This window comes from Balaenoptera borealis (assembly GCF_965194805.1).
Source record: "Balaenoptera borealis genome assembly, chromosome: 13".
Lineage (NCBI taxonomy): Eukaryota > Metazoa > Chordata > Mammalia > Artiodactyla > Balaenopteridae > Balaenoptera > Balaenoptera borealis.
Window position 1 is genome coordinate 35,405,642 of NC_138870.1, and position 18,642 is coordinate 35,424,283.

The 18,642-nt window shown below is 34.4% G+C and overlaps 1 protein-coding gene across 21 annotated transcripts in view; it reads left to right on the forward strand.

Moving 5' to 3' along the window:
• Window positions 1-18,642, forward strand: part of PPHLN1 (periphilin 1) — a 259,607-nt gene that overhangs the window by 102,312 nt on the left and 138,653 nt on the right. For 14 of the 21 annotated variants that reach the window (XM_082349474.1, XM_082349473.1, XM_082349471.1 and 11 more), the window contains 2 exons: window positions 6,033-6,197; window positions 8,848-8,909. In XM_082349474.1, the coding sequence (XP_082205600.1) occupies window positions 6,033-6,197; window positions 8,848-8,909 (227 nt within the window). The remainder of the gene's footprint in view (window positions 1-6,032; window positions 6,198-8,847; window positions 8,910-18,642) is intronic. The other 7 variants (XM_082349475.1, XM_082349478.1, XM_082349480.1 and 4 more) reach the window with 1 other exon arrangement.

The window sequence follows — 18,642 nt, forward strand, 5'->3', positions numbered from 1 at the left end:
TTGCAGCACACAGGATTTAGTTCCGTTACCAGGGATTGAACCCAGGCCCCCTGCGTTGGGAGCATGGAGTCTTAACCACTGGACCACCAGGGAAGTCCCTGTAAGGTCTTTATTTTTAAAAACATGCTTTCTACTTTTTAATCTGTAATTTCTGTGAGCTTGGTTATATGATTTTATAGCCTTTTTCAAGTTTTGTGACAATGGCTTTTAGATACCAGTAAATTTCCAGTTGTGGAAGTCCGCCTTGTTAGCCTGATAGGGAACAGATAGGTAATGTGGAACATTTTAATGAAGTTGCAACATAAAATGTCCATTTTCCATTGGCTTATTTCAGATTTTTAGAGATGGTAAAGTTTGGAAACTAGGATCAAAACACTAGCAGCTTATATTTGGGGCACTGTAATGTAACTGGGACTGAAGCAATCCTATCTGCTTCTACCTGCCTTCTTCTTCTGTTCCTTTAACAAATGCATATTAAGTAAAAGATTTTCTAATCTTGGTAGCAGTGAGAATTGTAAAGACTGAGGGTAGTGATGAGCAGCAACATTTTTAAAAAATTTTATTTTTTGGGAGTTCCCTGGCGGTCCAGTGGTTAGGACTCGGAGCTTTCACTGTCATGGCCCGGGTTCAAACTCTGGTCGGGAAACTAAGATCCTGCAAGCTGTGTTGCGCGGCCAAAAAAACATTTTTTTTTTTAAAATTTTTCTGTCACATATAATTAGTTTTGAGTTACATAACTAGGTTTTATAAGTAAGTAATTACATAACAATATATTTATTTCCTTGGGTTAGTTGAATGTTTCTACTGTTCTTGTCATTGGTTATTTCCCTCTTGGAGACTCTAGCCAATCAGAAATCAATTTTTTAGTGAATTCAGAACATGAGTTTGTTAATTTCTAAGGCCTTATAGGTAATATATAGGACATATATTTGTTCCATGTATTCTCATATTTAAATGTACCCAAGATAAAAGCAGACATCTGTTTTTAATCCAACTTGAAATAATCAGGTCTACTTAATTTAGCAATTCAGTTATATACATATTCCAGATACTATTGCTTAAAGTATATTAATGTGGAAATATTCCTTTTCTTCCCACTCTTATTTCATGAAACACTTATTAAAAGTGTGCACATGCATAATTTAATTCTTTTTATGCCCCGCAGTTTATTGTTTTACCTAGTCAGTGTTCCTGTAAATTTACCCATGTAAATAAAACTTTTTTCAGTATTTTATTATGAAAGTTTTAAAACCTGCAGCAAAGTTAAATTTTATAGTGAACATCCATTTACTCATCATTTAGATTCAGCTGTTAACATTTTACTGAACTTGTTTTATCATGTCTTTATCCATCCGTCTGTCCTTTATGCATACACTTAATCCATCAAATTTTGGGGATGCATTTCAAGGTAAACTGTGGACAACAGTACACTTTACATTACCTACCTAAACATGCATATCATTACCTAAAGTGCAATGTTTTTTTTTTACAGTTTACTTGAAATGTGAAAATTACGTATGTGAAATACAAAATCTTAAGTGTTCATTTGCTGAGTTTTGATTTAATAATGTTCCTTTGTGTAGAGCTGCCCTAGGAGGTGTTTAATTTTTTTGGGTGACAGAATTGCATGAACTTAACTTTCTTTTTGTTGTCACTATTTCCAGAGAGATATGAGCAATTCTTGGCTACATTCTGTAATATGTCCTAATTTTCTTTTTTTTTTTTTTTTTAATTATTTTATTTCATTTATTTTTGGCTGCATTGGGTCTTCGTTGCTATGCGTGGGCTTTCTCTAGTTGTGGCGAGCAGGGGCTACTCTTCGTTGTGGTGCACAGCCTTCTCATTGCGGTGGCTTCTCTTGTGGAGCACGGGCTCTAGGCGCGCGGGCTTTAGTAGTTGTGGCACGTGGGCTCAATAGTTGTGGCTCGCGGGCTCTAGAGCGCAGGCTCAGTAGTTGTGGCGCACGGGCTTAGTTGCTCCGCGGCATGTGGGATCTTCCTGGACCAGGGCTTGAACCCATGTCCCCTGCATCGGCAGGCGGATTCTTAACCACTGCACCACCAGGGAAGTCCTGTCCTAATTTTCTGGGGCAGTTCCAGTTTCAGATATTTGACCCATTATTCCCAAAAGCCATTGAAATGACCCAGAAAAATCAATATTTCATTGAAAATTCAGTGAGTGAATTAAACCAGTAAGTGCTACTATACAGAGACATCTCATAAAACATGAGGGATCAGAGTGAGGAAACCTCAAGCTTTTGAAAGCAGAAGTCCACCAGCCTGGTGGGTAATCAAATTTTTTAGTTAGGTGTTGTACTTTTCTAGTAAAAAGCATGTGATGCCAACAGGAGCGTAAAATTGAGATAGCAAAGTGGAATGTATATTATGTATGTGGTGCTTGCTGTGTGCCAAGTACTGTTCCACGTGCTGGGAATAGAGCAGTGGATAAGACCAAAGTTTCTGTGCCCATGAAACTTGCATTCATACTAAGTTGACTGTGTCAGGAAATAATGGCATTGAATAGTTACATGTACCATTGTACTTAGTTACTTTGTTGGTAGGTTAATGTTTTAGTTGTTTTTGACTTTTTATAAGGGTAAAAATTAAGTATATGAAAGTAAACAAAATGATGTATGAACTCCCAAGGACAAATCATTCAAATGGTAATTATCATCTCATGGTCAATCTTGTTTTGTCTATGCCTTCACCACTTTCCTCCCTCCTAGATTATTTTGAAGTAAATCCAAAACTTATTTCAAATGAAAATATTTCAGTATGTGTTCCTAAAAGATAAAGATGCTTAAGGGGGTGCTTATATATTAAAAATGTTTTTGTGTTAAAATGGGTGGAAAATATATTTTAAGGACAATGGAAAATAAATGTTTTTAAAGAAATGTAATCCTCATAATTTGTACCCAGTTAGTAATGAGACTAAACATTAGTGTGGGAAATTTCATGTAATTTATATATGGAATCAAAGAAAACATCAAACTTGGTGCTTTTACTTGACTAAAATGAAAGTGTTTCTCATAACAGGTAGTTATATTAAATTGGAATTTATAGAAAATGAAGAAATAATTGGTTGTTTTGCAACAAAACACAATCACCATTTCAGATTTCAAAATTGCAAAACTAATTTGATATGTATCTTAATCTGATCAGATTTCTGTTAGCACAAGCAAACTGTGAATAGTCCATATTTCAGAAGTGCAGAGAGCCTTGTGGTAGGAATTGTCTCGTCTAAAAGGTAATGACAATTACAAAAGTGTAAAAATCATAGAACTATAACTTTTCAAAAAAGTGGTTAAGTTTATATACATGTTTTTGCTTTCTACGTCCTGCCAGAGTGGATAAATGATTAAGTAAAATGGGTTTTTAAATTTATCGTTTTTTTTTAATGAACTACATATACTATTTATTTTTGGTCTGACTGATCATACCATTAATACTAACTTTGGAGAAGCAAAGCCGATGGATCCATCTGCATTTTAAATAATAAATGTTTCCATTCCATTGAGTTTATTTTTTAATTAATTGAAAATGATCCTGTTGTTCTTAAAAACCCTGTATAACATATTCTTCATAAGTTATAATTTTGATTTCTGGTTCATGTATTATGGTGCCATTGTTTTCCAAAACATTTCTTTAAAGGAGGTTCCAAACATCAGTATCTGAAGCCTTGTGTACTTCCATTAGCATTTAGGAAGGAAAATTACATATTTATAGCTTAATGTAAGATTTGTACAAGAATTTCAAACAGTGGTGGTGTTTCCATTCAGATCTGGCTTTGTAAGTAATATAAAATACTGTTTGAACTTTCTTAATAATATAAGCTTTTGAAAGAGAGATTCTGAAATCTTTGCCTCTCATCATGGATTTTATTGGAAAGAAAAAAGTTCTTGAATGGTATATCTGGATAAGCTATGAACTCTCTGAAAACACAGTCTTGCTTTGTCACAGACTCTACAGTCGTCTTCATTTCCTTAAATCTTTTCATAGAATGAGGGAGTTTTCTTTAAGATTAGATGCCTACAGAGCAGAGATGGTATAATGATACTTACATTTGAAGACTTTCTCAGAACATAAAGGAAATGCCAATTTCATCTTCATTGCTAGATGTAAGAACTGTCATTAGGAGATTTTTTCTTTTGCTGATTAACAAGTTTGGAATGATTATTTTCATTTGTATTATTTTGTAGAAACAATTTGTTAAATATATAACCAAATGTGACTTGAGTTTTACTTCTTTGAAAGTTTTACCATATACATTTTAAAATCCTGAAATAACTTTGTAGTAATTTGGGGGAGTTGAACACAGAAACAGGCTGCTTGGTAAGGTAATAAGCTGTCTATTAATAGAAGCGTTTAGGCGTATATGCTCACCCTACCATCCCTTCACCAAAGCATGTACAAACAAGGATATTGTGGAGTGGAATTTTATGATTTCCTGGAATTGGAGAAATCAGTGATTCTAATTTTATGTATAATAAATTTTGAATTAGAAAAGGCTATAAATTGTAATGTTAATTTTGGCTTAATGCCATTTTTTTTAAAAAAGAAACTCAGTATTTGTTTAGATTTAATTGAAATCTCTGTGAAAGATAGTGTTTAGAAGAAAGAGTCAATAAATTCATTTGTGTACTATATTTTATGTAATCATACAGAATATATATTACAGTTTAATGTCTAACATACTAAAGAAGGAAACCAACTTGTATCCCCATGGAAAAAAATTAGGTAGGTCATTTTAACTGTCAAATAGATATGAACTATTGATTTTATTTTTTCCTAACACATTGACAAATTTCCTACCCATTGGGAAATTTGAATTGGATGTAATTATTTATATCTGAATAGTTGTAGTTATTAATGCTAAGAAGTAATGTAAGGAAATAGACACTTTGAGGAATTTAGTGTTTCACTTAGACTTGCAAAAATAGTAATCAAAAGAGCAAACATTTTTTGAGCACTTAGTGTGTCCTGCTGTGCTAAATGTTTTACAATTTGGTTTTTATTTAATCCTCACAACTCCATGAGGTAGGTACTAGTATTAATCTCATTTTGCAGATAATGAAACTGAGACTTAAGATGGTAAAATAACCAGCCCCGAACGTTGGGCATTATATTTTGGTTTTTCATTTTGTCAAATTAATTAACTCATATTGATCATATCTTATACTTAGATAGCTTGCCAGTTTCTTTCACATATACCTAATCTGATATTGATAAACATAGCAAGAGTGCTTAAGACCAGATTGTTTACAGATACATGTTCTGTAGCTCTCCAGTTCTTCTTGTTGATAATCATTTTTGTTTAGTTATTTTACAGCAGCTTCTTGTCTAAGACAGGTGTTCTTCTCTCCCTCTGTCCAGTTTCCCAACTCCCACTAAGAATCCATTCAGCTACTAAAACTTTAAAACATTAATGTATTACTTTGAAAATTATTTGAAAGTTCAAATTTTATAACGAGTTTTATTTTGCTTCAAAACTTGTGATGTCAAAGGCTCTCCTCTCTCTAGTGCTGCTGGAGAAATAGCAAAATGTTTTCTCTAGATCTTTCTAGCTCAGTATTACCTCCCTATTTGCTGTTGGTTGTGTGTAAAAATCTTATATTTCTTCTGAACAGTACTTCAAACACAGTAGACCAAAGATGTGTGCTATCTTAAATGGTTTTACTTATAAAATTCCTAGACAGTTAGGGATTAGAGCTACTGTAACATTCTCACTTTTGTAGTTTATTTTTTATTAAAACAATAATATTGTATTTTTTCTTTTACTTATGATTGGTTTTTTGCATTGCTGCATGTTACTTTAAACACCTGGCTTTCTTCATTGAACAGTTTTATTTCCTTTAATTCATGTGAAGACCTTACTATTAGTTATATTCATGTTATTTCATTAATGCATTTTTGTTTGTTTATACATTTACTCTATTTGATTAAGGATAAGAACTCCTGTGCTTTTTAAAAAACCTTTCCAAGACCAAATAGAGAAGTTAGTGATTTTTATATATTTCTTTTTGTCTGTTTTAGGATGGCTACCATAGAGTAGTTAATATTGTGCCAAAGAAACCACCACTGCTAGACAGACCTGGTGAAGGAAGCTACAGTAGATATTACAGTCATGTTGATTACCGAGAATATGACGAGGGCCGCAGTTTTTCTCATGATCGAAGAAGTGGTCCACCTCACAGAGGAGTATGTAAATTTCCCCCATGTACTAATTGTTATATTTTATAAGTTTAAAAAATCATGTAATTTTTGGAATTTATGGGACTGGCCATGAAGGCAGTTGAATAAACACTTCCTGCTTGATGCTCTGTTGACTTGCCTGCTGGAGCTGTCAAATGGGAACTGGTAGTCAAGAATCTTGGGGTGCTGGACAAAGTGGGTAAGCCCTCTGGATAGCTCTATCTAAATGACATTAATTCCAGCTAGCCTGCTTTTTTATCCCCTAAATTGGCAAGGATTTGCAGAACCAGATAAAGGTAATCTTGTCTATTGCTTTTGTATTCAATAAGTGATAACCAGGTAGTTATCTTTTACTGGATGTGCCCACTTACAATTACTTTATTTTCATCATGATGAAATGCTGTGGGTAAGGTTGGGTTAAGGTTGTTGAGACTCAGTCTCATTTTTGTTATTATTAAAGTCTACTTCCTAACTCAGATTAGAAAGCCCTCAAAACATTGCTTTTCCTATAATAAGCACTTTTTAAGTGTTAGCCATTATTGCTATTATTATTATGTTTTTTCTCTTGATCATCTTTAGTAATCTAGAAGTATATATTTAATGTTGCAATAATCTGTTATTGAACTTGATTAAACTATTCCTTGATGCACTTCCTTTGACCTAGCTTGCATGTTTATAACATTCCTTTGCTAGACCATTTTCCTACACTTTCTCCTTTTTCTCCTTCCCTTCTATATAATGTTGTAATTAATGGTACATATTCAGACATTGCTTATGATAAATTTGACCTCACAGTAGCCATTGGAATTAGTTTCCATACTTTACACCTGAGGAAATGGAGCTAAGGCGATTTACCCAAGATGAGTATGTATGGGAGTTTAGTTCTCTTACTACCACATCATCGTGACCCTTGACAATTCTAAAGTGGCAGTGAGACTATTCAATATTTTCTTGTGTTTGTTTTTAAGTTTGGGGTGTTATAGCTTCCTTACTTCTCAATAGAATTGATTTTTATTTTGTTCAATTTTAAATGTCATGCTGTTCCTTTAGGAAGAAGGGTTTGGTATTGAAAAGTAAATACTATGTGTTATCTCTATTTTAGAAATACTGGATTTTGCCATCAGAGCCATTCTTCCAGGTAGTCTCAAGGAGAAACAGTTTGGCCTTTGCATAAACAGTTGTTATCCCTCTTAGGAAAACCCTGTGGCCATTTAGTGTAGACAGGGAATTTTGGATTCGTTGGACCAATTTGTATTTGAAGCCGTATGAACAAGATTTTTTTCTAAAACCTTGCAGCATAATAGTGCCTCGATAATAGTTTTTACTATTGTTGTTACAAATTGTGTTTATTCATACTTTACACATTTTCTCTTTAAATTTTCTTCAAACAAACAAGCAGGCCCACTTGAGATCCTTAGGTTTCTCATGATGCTAATTCTTACCTAGAGTTCAGTTAGTATAAAGCAAACTGCTTACTTGATCCAATATTCTATTATAGCTATTGAGTTTTTTCTTTTGTTTGTTAATGGTTTAATGTTGGGAAGGAAAATGATGAATACATTTTACTTCTGTAAGAATAGAGTACGTGATGCTAAAGAGGAGGATGAAGATAGTATTTATTTTAGGTGAATCAATGTTTCTGATTGTAGGTGATGCACATGTTACAGTTGTCCCTCGATATCAGGGGATTGGTTCCAGGACCCACCAGGATACCAAAACCTGAGGTTGCTCAAGTCCCTTATATAAAATGGCATAGTATTTGCATATAACCTATGCACATCTTCTGTATACTTTAAATCATCTCTAGATTATTTATAATACCTAATACAACATAGTGCTATGTAAATAGTTGGCTGGCATGCAGCAAATTTAAGTTTTGCTTTTTGGAACTTTCTAGAATTCCCCCTTCTCCAATATTTTTGAGCCGATGCAGAACCTGTGGGTATGGACGGCTGATTGTACATTGTTCTTTGTATAATTTTAAAGTAATTGAGTATGGATTACCATGTGGTTCTTTTATATGTACCTTGTCCAAATTTGTTTTAGAGGACAAAGTGTGCTTTCTTTGATTAATTTTAAACTTAGTGCCACATCTTGTTCTAATATAGCTTATCAGTAAGTGTTGATTTCTTATTATATTGTTTCCAGTTGTGGTTTTTAATGGGAGGTAGGTTGAGAAAAGGTAACTTGAACAAGAAAAGTGGAAAAGTGACAAGTTCTTCATTGGGCTTGAATATGAAAATTGCTGAGCAAACTTGACAGAGGAAGAATAAAATGAAAGGTCGAGAAATGTGTGCTTGGCTAAATTTAAATTGAACCTTTGTTCTCGAACAGACTTTCTATGTTGTGAATGTTGGCATGTGCTTTTGGTAATAAGGCTGTTTGGGCCTACCAAAGAAATACTTTAAGTATTTTAATAGAGATAAATGGTACCACAGGTTCTCAGTCTACCAAATTAGTTGTTGAAATGGATGACTTGCTGTATCCTTTTTACTTTTTTATGCCTTTGAAGCTCAGAGAAATTTAGAAAGGTGTTTTTGCCCTCATATTATTTTGGTCTTAGAGACTAGTTTCTAGTAGTTCTGTTAGATACATATATACCCTACCTGACCAAAATAATGTAAATGAATATCTAAGTAACGTTTTTCTGTTACAGGATGAATCTGGCTATAGGTGGACAAGAGATGATCATTCTGCAAGCCGACAGCCTGAATACAGGTAAAAAGATAAAAATAACATAATTACTTTGAAATTTGCCTCACTGAGATGTCTGCTATTGAAATCTAACCTCAAGGCAAATCAATGAAATATTTAATAGGATTTAAAAATTTGAAAGCAACTAGCATTATATTCTTTTTGTGACTGTGTAATATATTAATGGCACTAATAGCTAGTGTTCTGTATCTCTTGGCATTTTGTAATTGACAGTAAAAATATATATTTAAAAATATTTAAACTCTTGTTATATTCTTCTCTAATTATTTAATTATTCTTAATGAGTCATGTGGATTATAAGGTGTATATTTGCTTAATTAGAAAATAAGGCATTTTTTCCAGAAATATCCTTCTTGAAAATATTTGAGTCATTACAAATTGTCTCCTATTAAAAAGCATCTCCCAGTTGCTTTATTTTGATCAATTAAGTTCTGTTGGGAAGACACATTTTGGAAGGACCTCGATCATTGTTAGCTTTGGTTACTTAATAGAGGCATTTGATAGAATAGTTGGAAAAAAAAGATGGACATACTTAACCAGGTTGGTAGTTGTTTTTTTAAATGATTTCACTCTGGTAGTGTTGGAAGTTGCAAAAGGAGCCTTTTAAAGATCTCTTATAGACTGTCAGACAAGAATCCCAAACTCATGGAGAATGGCAAGGAGTAACTGCCACAGCTCCATAGGTGCCAGAAGTAGACAGCTAGATTCCATGGATAAGAGCAGGGCAGTTAATTACTCATAGCACAGCAGCCAGAAGGGGCATCAGCATGGCAGTTTTGGTTTCCTGCCCCCAGGTCCCACAGGCGGATGTGATAGGCAGAGATGGTGGCTATGCATTGCAGCTAAGGAACCCAGAGTTAAGTGCTGGGTGCCTTTTGTTGCAGTCAGGAAGCAAGCCAGTCCTTTCCCAGGGAGTAAGCAGTCACATGGTAATTATGCTGTGGTCACCTTGACCTGTTGAACTGTCTCGTCATGACCAGTTACAAAAGCTCTTCAGTATCACTGGATGGTTAGGTCTTTCAGTTTGGTATGTATGGCAGGCATGTTCAAGGGCGTTCAGACCTCATGGCAGGCTGCCTCTCTCAAAAGAAGCAACAGAGATAATAGATGCTGAAAAATACTTTGATAAAATTTAACACTCAGTAATTATAAAAACTGTCAGCCAGCTAGAAATAGAAGAGAATTACCATTATTTGATAGGCATTTGCTATACTGAATGGTAAAGTTAGAAGCATTCGCCTTAAAACCAGAACAAAGCAATAATGCCTATTTTCACTGCTTCTATTCATTATGGTAATGGTGGTCTCAACACCTTCAGTAAGACAAGAAAAATGAAGGTTAAGGGTTAGAATGAAAGAAACAAAACTATTTACAGATTGTATAATTATCTATGCAGAAAATCCAAAGGAGTCTATAAACTATAGAACTACTAGGATATTAGCAAAGTTCAGTATAATAAAATCAACTATCAGCAGCATAAATTAGACAACGTAATTTAAAAACACTATAGCAGGGACTTCCCTGGTGGCGCAGTGGTTTAGAATCTGCCTGCCAGTGCAGGGGATACAGGTTTAAGCCCTGGTCCGGGAAGATCCCACATGCCACGGAGCAGCTAAGCCCATGCGCCACAACTACTGAGCCTGCGCTCTAGAGCCCGCAAGCCACAACTACTGAGCCTGCATGCCACAACTACTGAAGCCCGCGCGCCTAGAGCCTGTGCTCTGCAACAAGAGAAGCCATCGTAATGAGAAGCCCGCGCACCTCAACGAAGAGTAGCCCCTGCTCGCTGCAACTAGAGAAAGCTCATGCGCAGCAACGAAGACCCAACACAGCCAAAAAAAAAAAAAATATATATATATATAAATAAATTAATTAATTACAAAAATACTATAGTATGAAAACTATAAGGAGTAATAAGAATAAATTTAACTGAAGTGTGTGAGACCTATTTGGATGAAGTTACAAGTCATTTCTAAAGAACATTTTAAAGTCCTGAGTACATCCTTGGCTATGAAGAGACAGCATCACAAATATGTCAGTTCTCTTCAGATTCAGGTGTGAATTCAATGTGGTTCCAGTCTAAATTCCAGGATTTTTTTTTTTTTTGCATAGAAGGTGGCAAACTGATTCTAAAATTAATATGAAGAGTGAAGGGCCAAATAGCAAAAATAGTATTGAAAAACGTGTGAAGACTGAATATGCCATATATCAAAACTTATTAAAGCTGTAGTAGTGTAAACAGTGAAACAGAATAAGGAATCTGGAAGCAAACCTAGGTATTGAAAAACATGTGAAGACTGAATATGCCGTATATCAAAACTTATTAAAGCTGTAGTAGTGTAAACAGTGAAACAGAATAGGGAATCTGGAAGCAAACCTAGATATGTCTAGGAATTTAGGATATTAGTAGTATTAAAAGTCAAATGGGGAAAGAATGAACTTTTTAATAAATAGTACTGGGACAAACTGCTATCCATTTGGGGGAAAAAAAAATGTGAAACTGGAAGCCTGGCATGTCAACATAAATAATCTGATATACTAGAGACCTGAATATGAAAAGCAAAATTAAAAAAAAACAACACAGCTTTTGGTTAGATTAGCTAATGGTTTATATTTCTCCCTAAATAAACAGCTCTTTTTTTTTTTGAAACAGCTCTTGGATTATTTTAATTCTGTTGTTTTTCAGTGTTTAAAATTAGAGTTTCTGTTTTTATCTTTCTTCTTTTTGTCTTTTTTAGCATTTTTTTTCCTGTGCCTGTGTATAATTTTACATAAATGAAATAAAATCATATATGTGACTCCTCAATCTTAAAAGCTATGTTAACAGCTTCGTGTATATTCTACTTTTCTCCATATTCATAGACATTTGGGGTATTTGATTTTTGTTGATGAGATCATGTTACACACACTTTTCTCGAAGTTGCTTTTCTCCTTCAGAGGCTTGTGAAAATCCCTCCAAGTTATTTGGTTTAACTTTAATTTGAATCTTTTTAGTGGCCAAGTAATGTTCCATTTTGTGGCTATACCAAATAATTTAGTTCTTCACCTATTGATGAATATTCATGCTGTTTCCAGTACAAAACAGTGCTGCAATAAATCTGAGTACATAATATCTTTAAGAAACAGTACTTTGGTTTCTATGGGATAGATTGCCAAAAGTGGAGTTTCTGGGTCAAAGGGCATATATATTTAAAATTTTAATAGATGTTTCCAGTTTGCCTTCTAAAAGCCTAAAACACTTATGCTTTCATTTTAAAAATCTAATATTTTAATTTCAAGTTTAATTTGTTTTTTTTTTTTCTCATTGGTGAAGCAGAGTTTTTATTTTATTTTTTTTATTTTTTAAATTTTTATTGGAGTATAGTTGATTTACAGTGTTGTGTTAGTTTCAGATGTACAGCAAAGTGAATCAGTTATACATATATCCACCCTTTTTTTTTTTCAGACTCTTTCCCCATATAGGCCATTACAGAGTATTGAATAGAGTTCCCTGTGCTATACAGCAGGTTGTTATTAGTTATCTATTTTATATATAGTATTGTGTAAATGTCAATCCCAACCTCCCAATTTAACCGCCCCCCCCCCCCAATCCACTGGTAACCATAAGTTTGTTTTCTACATCCGTGACTTTACTTCTGTTTTGTAAATTAGTTCATTTGTACCCTTTTTTTTTAGACTCCACATGTAAGATTTAGATTCCACAAATATCATGTGATATTTGTCTTTCTGTGTCTGACTTACTTCACTCAGCATGACAGTCTCTAGGTTCATCCATGTTGCTGCAGATGGCATTATTTTGTTCTTTTTTATGGCTGAGTAATATTCCATTGTATATATATGTACTATATCTTCTTTATCCATTCCTCTGTTGATGGACATTTAGGTTGCTTCCATGTCCTGGCTATTGTAAATAGCGCTGCAATGAACCTTGGAGTGCATGTATCTTTTCGAGTTACGATTTTCTCTGGGTATATGCCCAGGAGTGGGATTGCTGAGTCATATGGTAGTTCTATTTTTAGTTTTTTAAGGAACCTCCATACTGTTCTCCATAGTGGCTATACCAATTTACATTCCTGCCAGCAGTGTAGGAGGATTCCCTTTTCTCCACACCCTCTCCGCATTTATTGTTTGTAGATTTTTTTGTTGATGGCCATTCTTACCGATGTGAAGTGTTTTTCTTATTTATTAACATAAGTAAAGTTTTGAAATTTCCTTTAAGCATTGTTGTAACTGTATCCCACTGATTCAGATATGTAGCAATTTTATACTGATTCTGACATAGTATATTCTAGTTATTCTGTGATCAGAGAATGTTGCCTGTATTCTTACTCTGCTGTTTGAAATTCATTGATCATTAGTTGATCAGTTTTCTTATCTGTACCATGAGCATTAAAATAAGATATTTTCTTTTTGAATTTTTTCTGGATATATACATGCACCTCAATGTTCATAGAAGCACTATTTATAATAGCCAAGACGTGGAAGCAACCGAAGTGCCCATCAACAGATGAATGAATTAAGACGACATGGTATATATATATATATATACAATAGAATATTACTGAACTATAAAAGAAGAATGAAATACTGCCATTTGCAGCAACGTGGATGGACCTAGAGAATATTATGCTAGGTGAAATAAGTCAGAAAGACAAGTGCTGTATCACTTAAATGTGGAAACTAACAAATAATACAAAGGAATGTATATACAAAACAGAAACAGATTCACGGATATAGAAAACAAACTGGTAACCAAAGGGGAAAGGGAAGGTAGAAGGGACAAATTAGAGGTATGGGATTAACAGATACAAACTACTGTGTATCAGTATAAAACAGATAAAAAACAACTATATACTGGGTTGGCCAAAAGGTTCATTCGGTTTTTTCCGTAAGATGGCTTTAGTAGAACTTAGTTGTCTTTAACTTCATTCGAAACAATTTTGTTAGATTGTATGTGACCGCTGTCATATCAGCGTGCATTAAAAAAAAAGACATCAGAATTGGTGAATTTTTATGTAGCCATTTTAATACTGAAGATGGAAGAAAAAAAGCAACATTTTCGGCATATTATGCTTTATTATTTCAGGAAAGGTGAAAACGTAACTGAAACGCAAAAAAGATTTATGCAGTATGTGGAGAAGGTGCTGTGACTGATTGAACATGTCAAAAGTGGTTTGCGAAGTTTCGTGTTTGAGATTTCTCGCTGGACGATGCTCCACTCTTGGGTAGACCATTTGAAATTGATAGTGATCAAATTGAGACATTAATTGAGAAGAATCAACATTATACCACATGGGAGATAGCCGACATACTGAAAATATCCAAATCAAGCATTGAAAATCATTTGCACCAGCGTGGCTATGTTAATCGCTTTGGTATTTGGGTTCCACATAAGTAAAACGAAAAAAACCTCCTTGACTATGTTTCCGCATGCGATTCTCTACTTAAACATAATGAAAACGTTCCATTTTTAAAACAAATTGTAACGGGCAATGAAAAGTGGATACTTGTACAAAAATGTGGAACGGAAGAGATCGTGGGGCAAGTGAAATGAACCACCACCAACCACACCAAAGGCCGGTCTTTATCAAAGAAGGTGATGTTGTATATATGGTGGGATTATGAGCTCCTTCTGGAAAACCAAACGATTAATTCCAACAAGTACTGCTCCCAGTTAGACCAACTGAAAGCAGCACTTGACAAAAAGCATCTGGAATTAGTCAACAGAAAACGCATAATCTTCCATCAGGATAACATAAGAATGCATGTTTCTTTGATGACCAGGCAAAAACTTACAGTTTGGCTGGGAAGTTCTGATTCATCCGCCATATTCACCAGACATTGCACCTTCAGATTTCCATTTATTTCGGTCTTTACAAAATTCTCTTAATGGACAAAATTTCAGTTCCCTGGAAGACTGTAAAAGGCACCTGGAACAGTTCTTTGCTCAAAAAGATAAAAAGTTTTGGGAAGATGGAATTATGAAGTTGCCTGAAAAATGGCAGAAGGTAGTGAAACAAAAAGGTGAATATGTTGTTCAATAAAGTTCTTGGTGAAAATGAAAAATGTGTCTTAATTTTAATTAAAAACCGAAGGCACTTTCTGGCCAGCCCAATACTGTATAGCATAGGGAATTATACCCATTATCTTGAAGTAACCTGTAATGGAATATAAACTGCAAAAATACTAAATCACTATGCTGTGCACCTGAAACTAACACAATATTGTAAATCAACTATACTTCAATTTTAAAAAAGGATTAAGTGATTTTACACATACAACGCATATTTTACCATGCCTGTCACATAGTAATCATTTAATAAATGTTAACTGTGGAAAAAAAGCAAGGTATATTCTCTTTTCAGGGTATAGAGTTAGTTCTATATGGTATATTCATTCATTTGGTAAGTGTTTACTATGTCAGGTACTCTTCTAGCCTCTGGAGACAATAAGCTCCTTTCACGAAGCCTACATTTTAGTATAGATTATAGATAGTAAACAGATAAAAAACAAAACATAAGTTTTATGAAGAAAAATAAAACAGGGTAGTGGAGTAGAAAGTGCTTCTACTTCAGCACCTTCCTGTACCTTCACTTGATGTCTGGATGTCTTCAGTAACATTTCACATTTTACACTATCACAAAAGCTATAGCTTTTACTGGCTGGCATCTTTCTGGAGCTTCTACCTAAAAGACTTTGTGAATGGAAAATAGCTGTTGTTCTAGGGGGAAAAAATTACTGCATTGTAAACCAGACAGAGTAGTTGTGTATTTTTGTAAGAGAATAATGTTCTGAGCAATTAGGAGAACCATGCTAGTCAGTGTTTTTGTTTTTGTCAGTGGGGTATACATAATAATTCCTTATTACGGGAAGGAAATATTAGAACATTTAAAATATTTTATTTGAAACAGTTTTTAAAATTTAAAAAAGTTGCAAGAATAATTCAAAGAATTCCTGTAATCCTTCACAAGAGACCCCATTAATGTCTCCAACACTGCCCCAGTAATGCACTTTATAGCAAAAAGATCTATCTGATCTCATAGGTCATGTTTTTGTAGACTTCCTTAATCTGGAACAGTTTCTCAGTCTTTCCTTGATTTTTATGGCTGTTTTTGGCAAAATGAAAACAGGACAGACATTTTATAGAATGTTTCTCAATTTGGGTTTGTCTGATGTTTCTTCATGATTAGATCCAGGTTATACATTTTTTTCTGATGCTGTTTCTGAAGTGATGCTGTGTTCTTTGTATTGCATCCTGTTAGGTTGCACATGCTATTGATTTGTCCCCTTATTAGTATTGTTGTCTTTTATCACTTGATTAAGATGGGGCCTGTGAAATTTCTTCACTGTGAAGTTAGCCTCCTCCCTTAAAGTTAGTGTTTGTGGGGAGATACTTTGAAACTATGTGATTATGCCATTCTTCATCCCACTTTCACCCCCTAGTTTTAGCATCCATTGATGTTTCTTGCCTGAATTAATTATTAATGAGATGCTTTTAAATGGGTGATTTTGTAATTAGGTGCTTCTTTCTATATTTATTATGCAGGCATTCTGTTGTGAGAAGAGCTTTCTCTTCTCTCCACCAGCCCCTTTAAAAAACAAACGAAACTTTGTTCTGTGTGGTATAATCTGTTGCCATTATTATTTTGATGCCCAAATTTGGCCAGTGTGAATCCGTTCAAAGTAACTTCTGTGTTTTTTTAAAAAATATTTTGTTGTGGTAGAATATATATGACATAAAATATGCCATTGTAACCATTTTCAGTTATACAGTTCACTGGCATTAATTACATTTACAGTGTTGTACAACCATCTCCACTATTTCCAAAACTTTTTATTACCCCAAACAGAAACTCCATACCTGTTAAGCAATAACTCCTTATCCCCCGCTTACCCCCAGCACCTGGCAACCAACATTCTACTTTTAGGAATTTGCCTGTTCTAGATATTTCATATAAGTGCATTCATACGATATTTGTTTTTTGTGTCTGGCTTCTTTCACTTGGCATAGTGTTTTCAAGGTCCATCCATATTGTAGCATATGTCAGAACCTCATTCCTTTTTATTGGTGAATAATATTCCATTGTATGTATATACCACATTTTGTTTATCCATTCAACCTCTAATGGACATTTGGGTTATTTCCACCTTTTGGCTATTGTGAATAATGCTGCAGTGAACACTGACATATAAGTATCTGTTTTGAGTCCCTGTTTTCAATTTTTTTGATGCATACACAGGAGTGGAATTGCTGGGTCATACAGTAATTCTGTGTTTAGCTTTTTGAGGAACCACCAAACTGTTCCATAGTAGCTGTACTGTTTTACATTCGTACCAGCAATGTGCAAGAGTCCCAGTTTTTCTACATCCTCATCAACACTTGTTACATTCCTATCATCATCATCACCATCATTATTACTGTTATTACTGCCATCCTGGTAAATGTGAAGTGGTATCTTGTGGTTTTGATTTGCATTTCCCTAATGACTAGTAATGATGAACAACTCATTTCATATGCTTATCAGCCATTTGTATTTCTTCTTTGGAGAAATTATTCATTTTTTTTCTTTTTTTGCCCATTTGAAAATTGAGTTGTTTGTCTTTTTGTTGTTGTTTTAGGAGTCCTTTATATATTCTGGATATTAAATCCTTATCAGATATGTGATTTCTAAATATTTTCTCCCATTCTTTAGCTTGTTTTTTCACTTTGTGGATAATGTCCATTTTTGATGTACAAAATTTTTAAATTTGATAAAATCTAATGTATCTGTTTTTCCTCTTGTTGCTAATGTTTTTGTGTCATATAAGAATTTATTGCCAAATTAAGATCATCTGTGTTGTTTTGACTTATCTACCTCATTTTTTGATTATTTCCTTACTTTCTGCTGAAAGATGTTCGTGGTCTTTTTATACTTTCCCTGCCCTGACCCTAAAATCAGCAATTTCTCTAAGGAACACAGGTTCTCTTTAGTGGAGAGTGGTTTTTTATAACCAAGAACTGGACACTAGGTGCGTGCATATATGCACGCACACACACACAAACACACACACACCTTTACATCTGTATTTATTTTTATACAGTATTTACATATATGAGTTCATGGCAGTATCCTTTCATCTTTTCCATATTTTACCTCGCTTCTTCATCAGTGAGAAACCTGCCTTCCATTTGTTGGTAGAGACAGTCCTCCATGGATCTCTTGCACTCCTACACATCTGGCCAAGTTACACCAGGAATGCAAGGCCCTGATCACTTTTTATCCATATTATTTCTCAGAGCTGAGTTTGTAGTGAGCACTCTTGAAGGATAAGGTAAATATCTCCCTCTGTGTCAAAGAGCAGGCTTGCTTATTGCTTGGGGTAAAAATAGTGGTTTTTTACTTGGGTTCCCCAAGTTCAGTGTTCCTCAGTTATGAACCAAACCCACGACATGTGCATCCATCTGGGCTCATATCACATCATCCCTGTGGGACTTGGGACCTGGGGAAACTGACACAAACGTGCCAGCGCTTATGTTGTTTGCTATGCTGATGTATTAAGTACTTTGTCTCTGATCCAAGAGTCTTGTGTCTTCTGCAGGCATCCATGAAATAGTAACAGTCTAACTCATTAGCTTGTAAACAGAGTAAAATCTGATCTCAGAGCTGAAACCAGCACCTTCAATATATTTGCTTACATTCCTGTACATAGTTAATCCTCTGACCCTGTCGGTCTTTCTTCTCATGCTCCCCAGCAC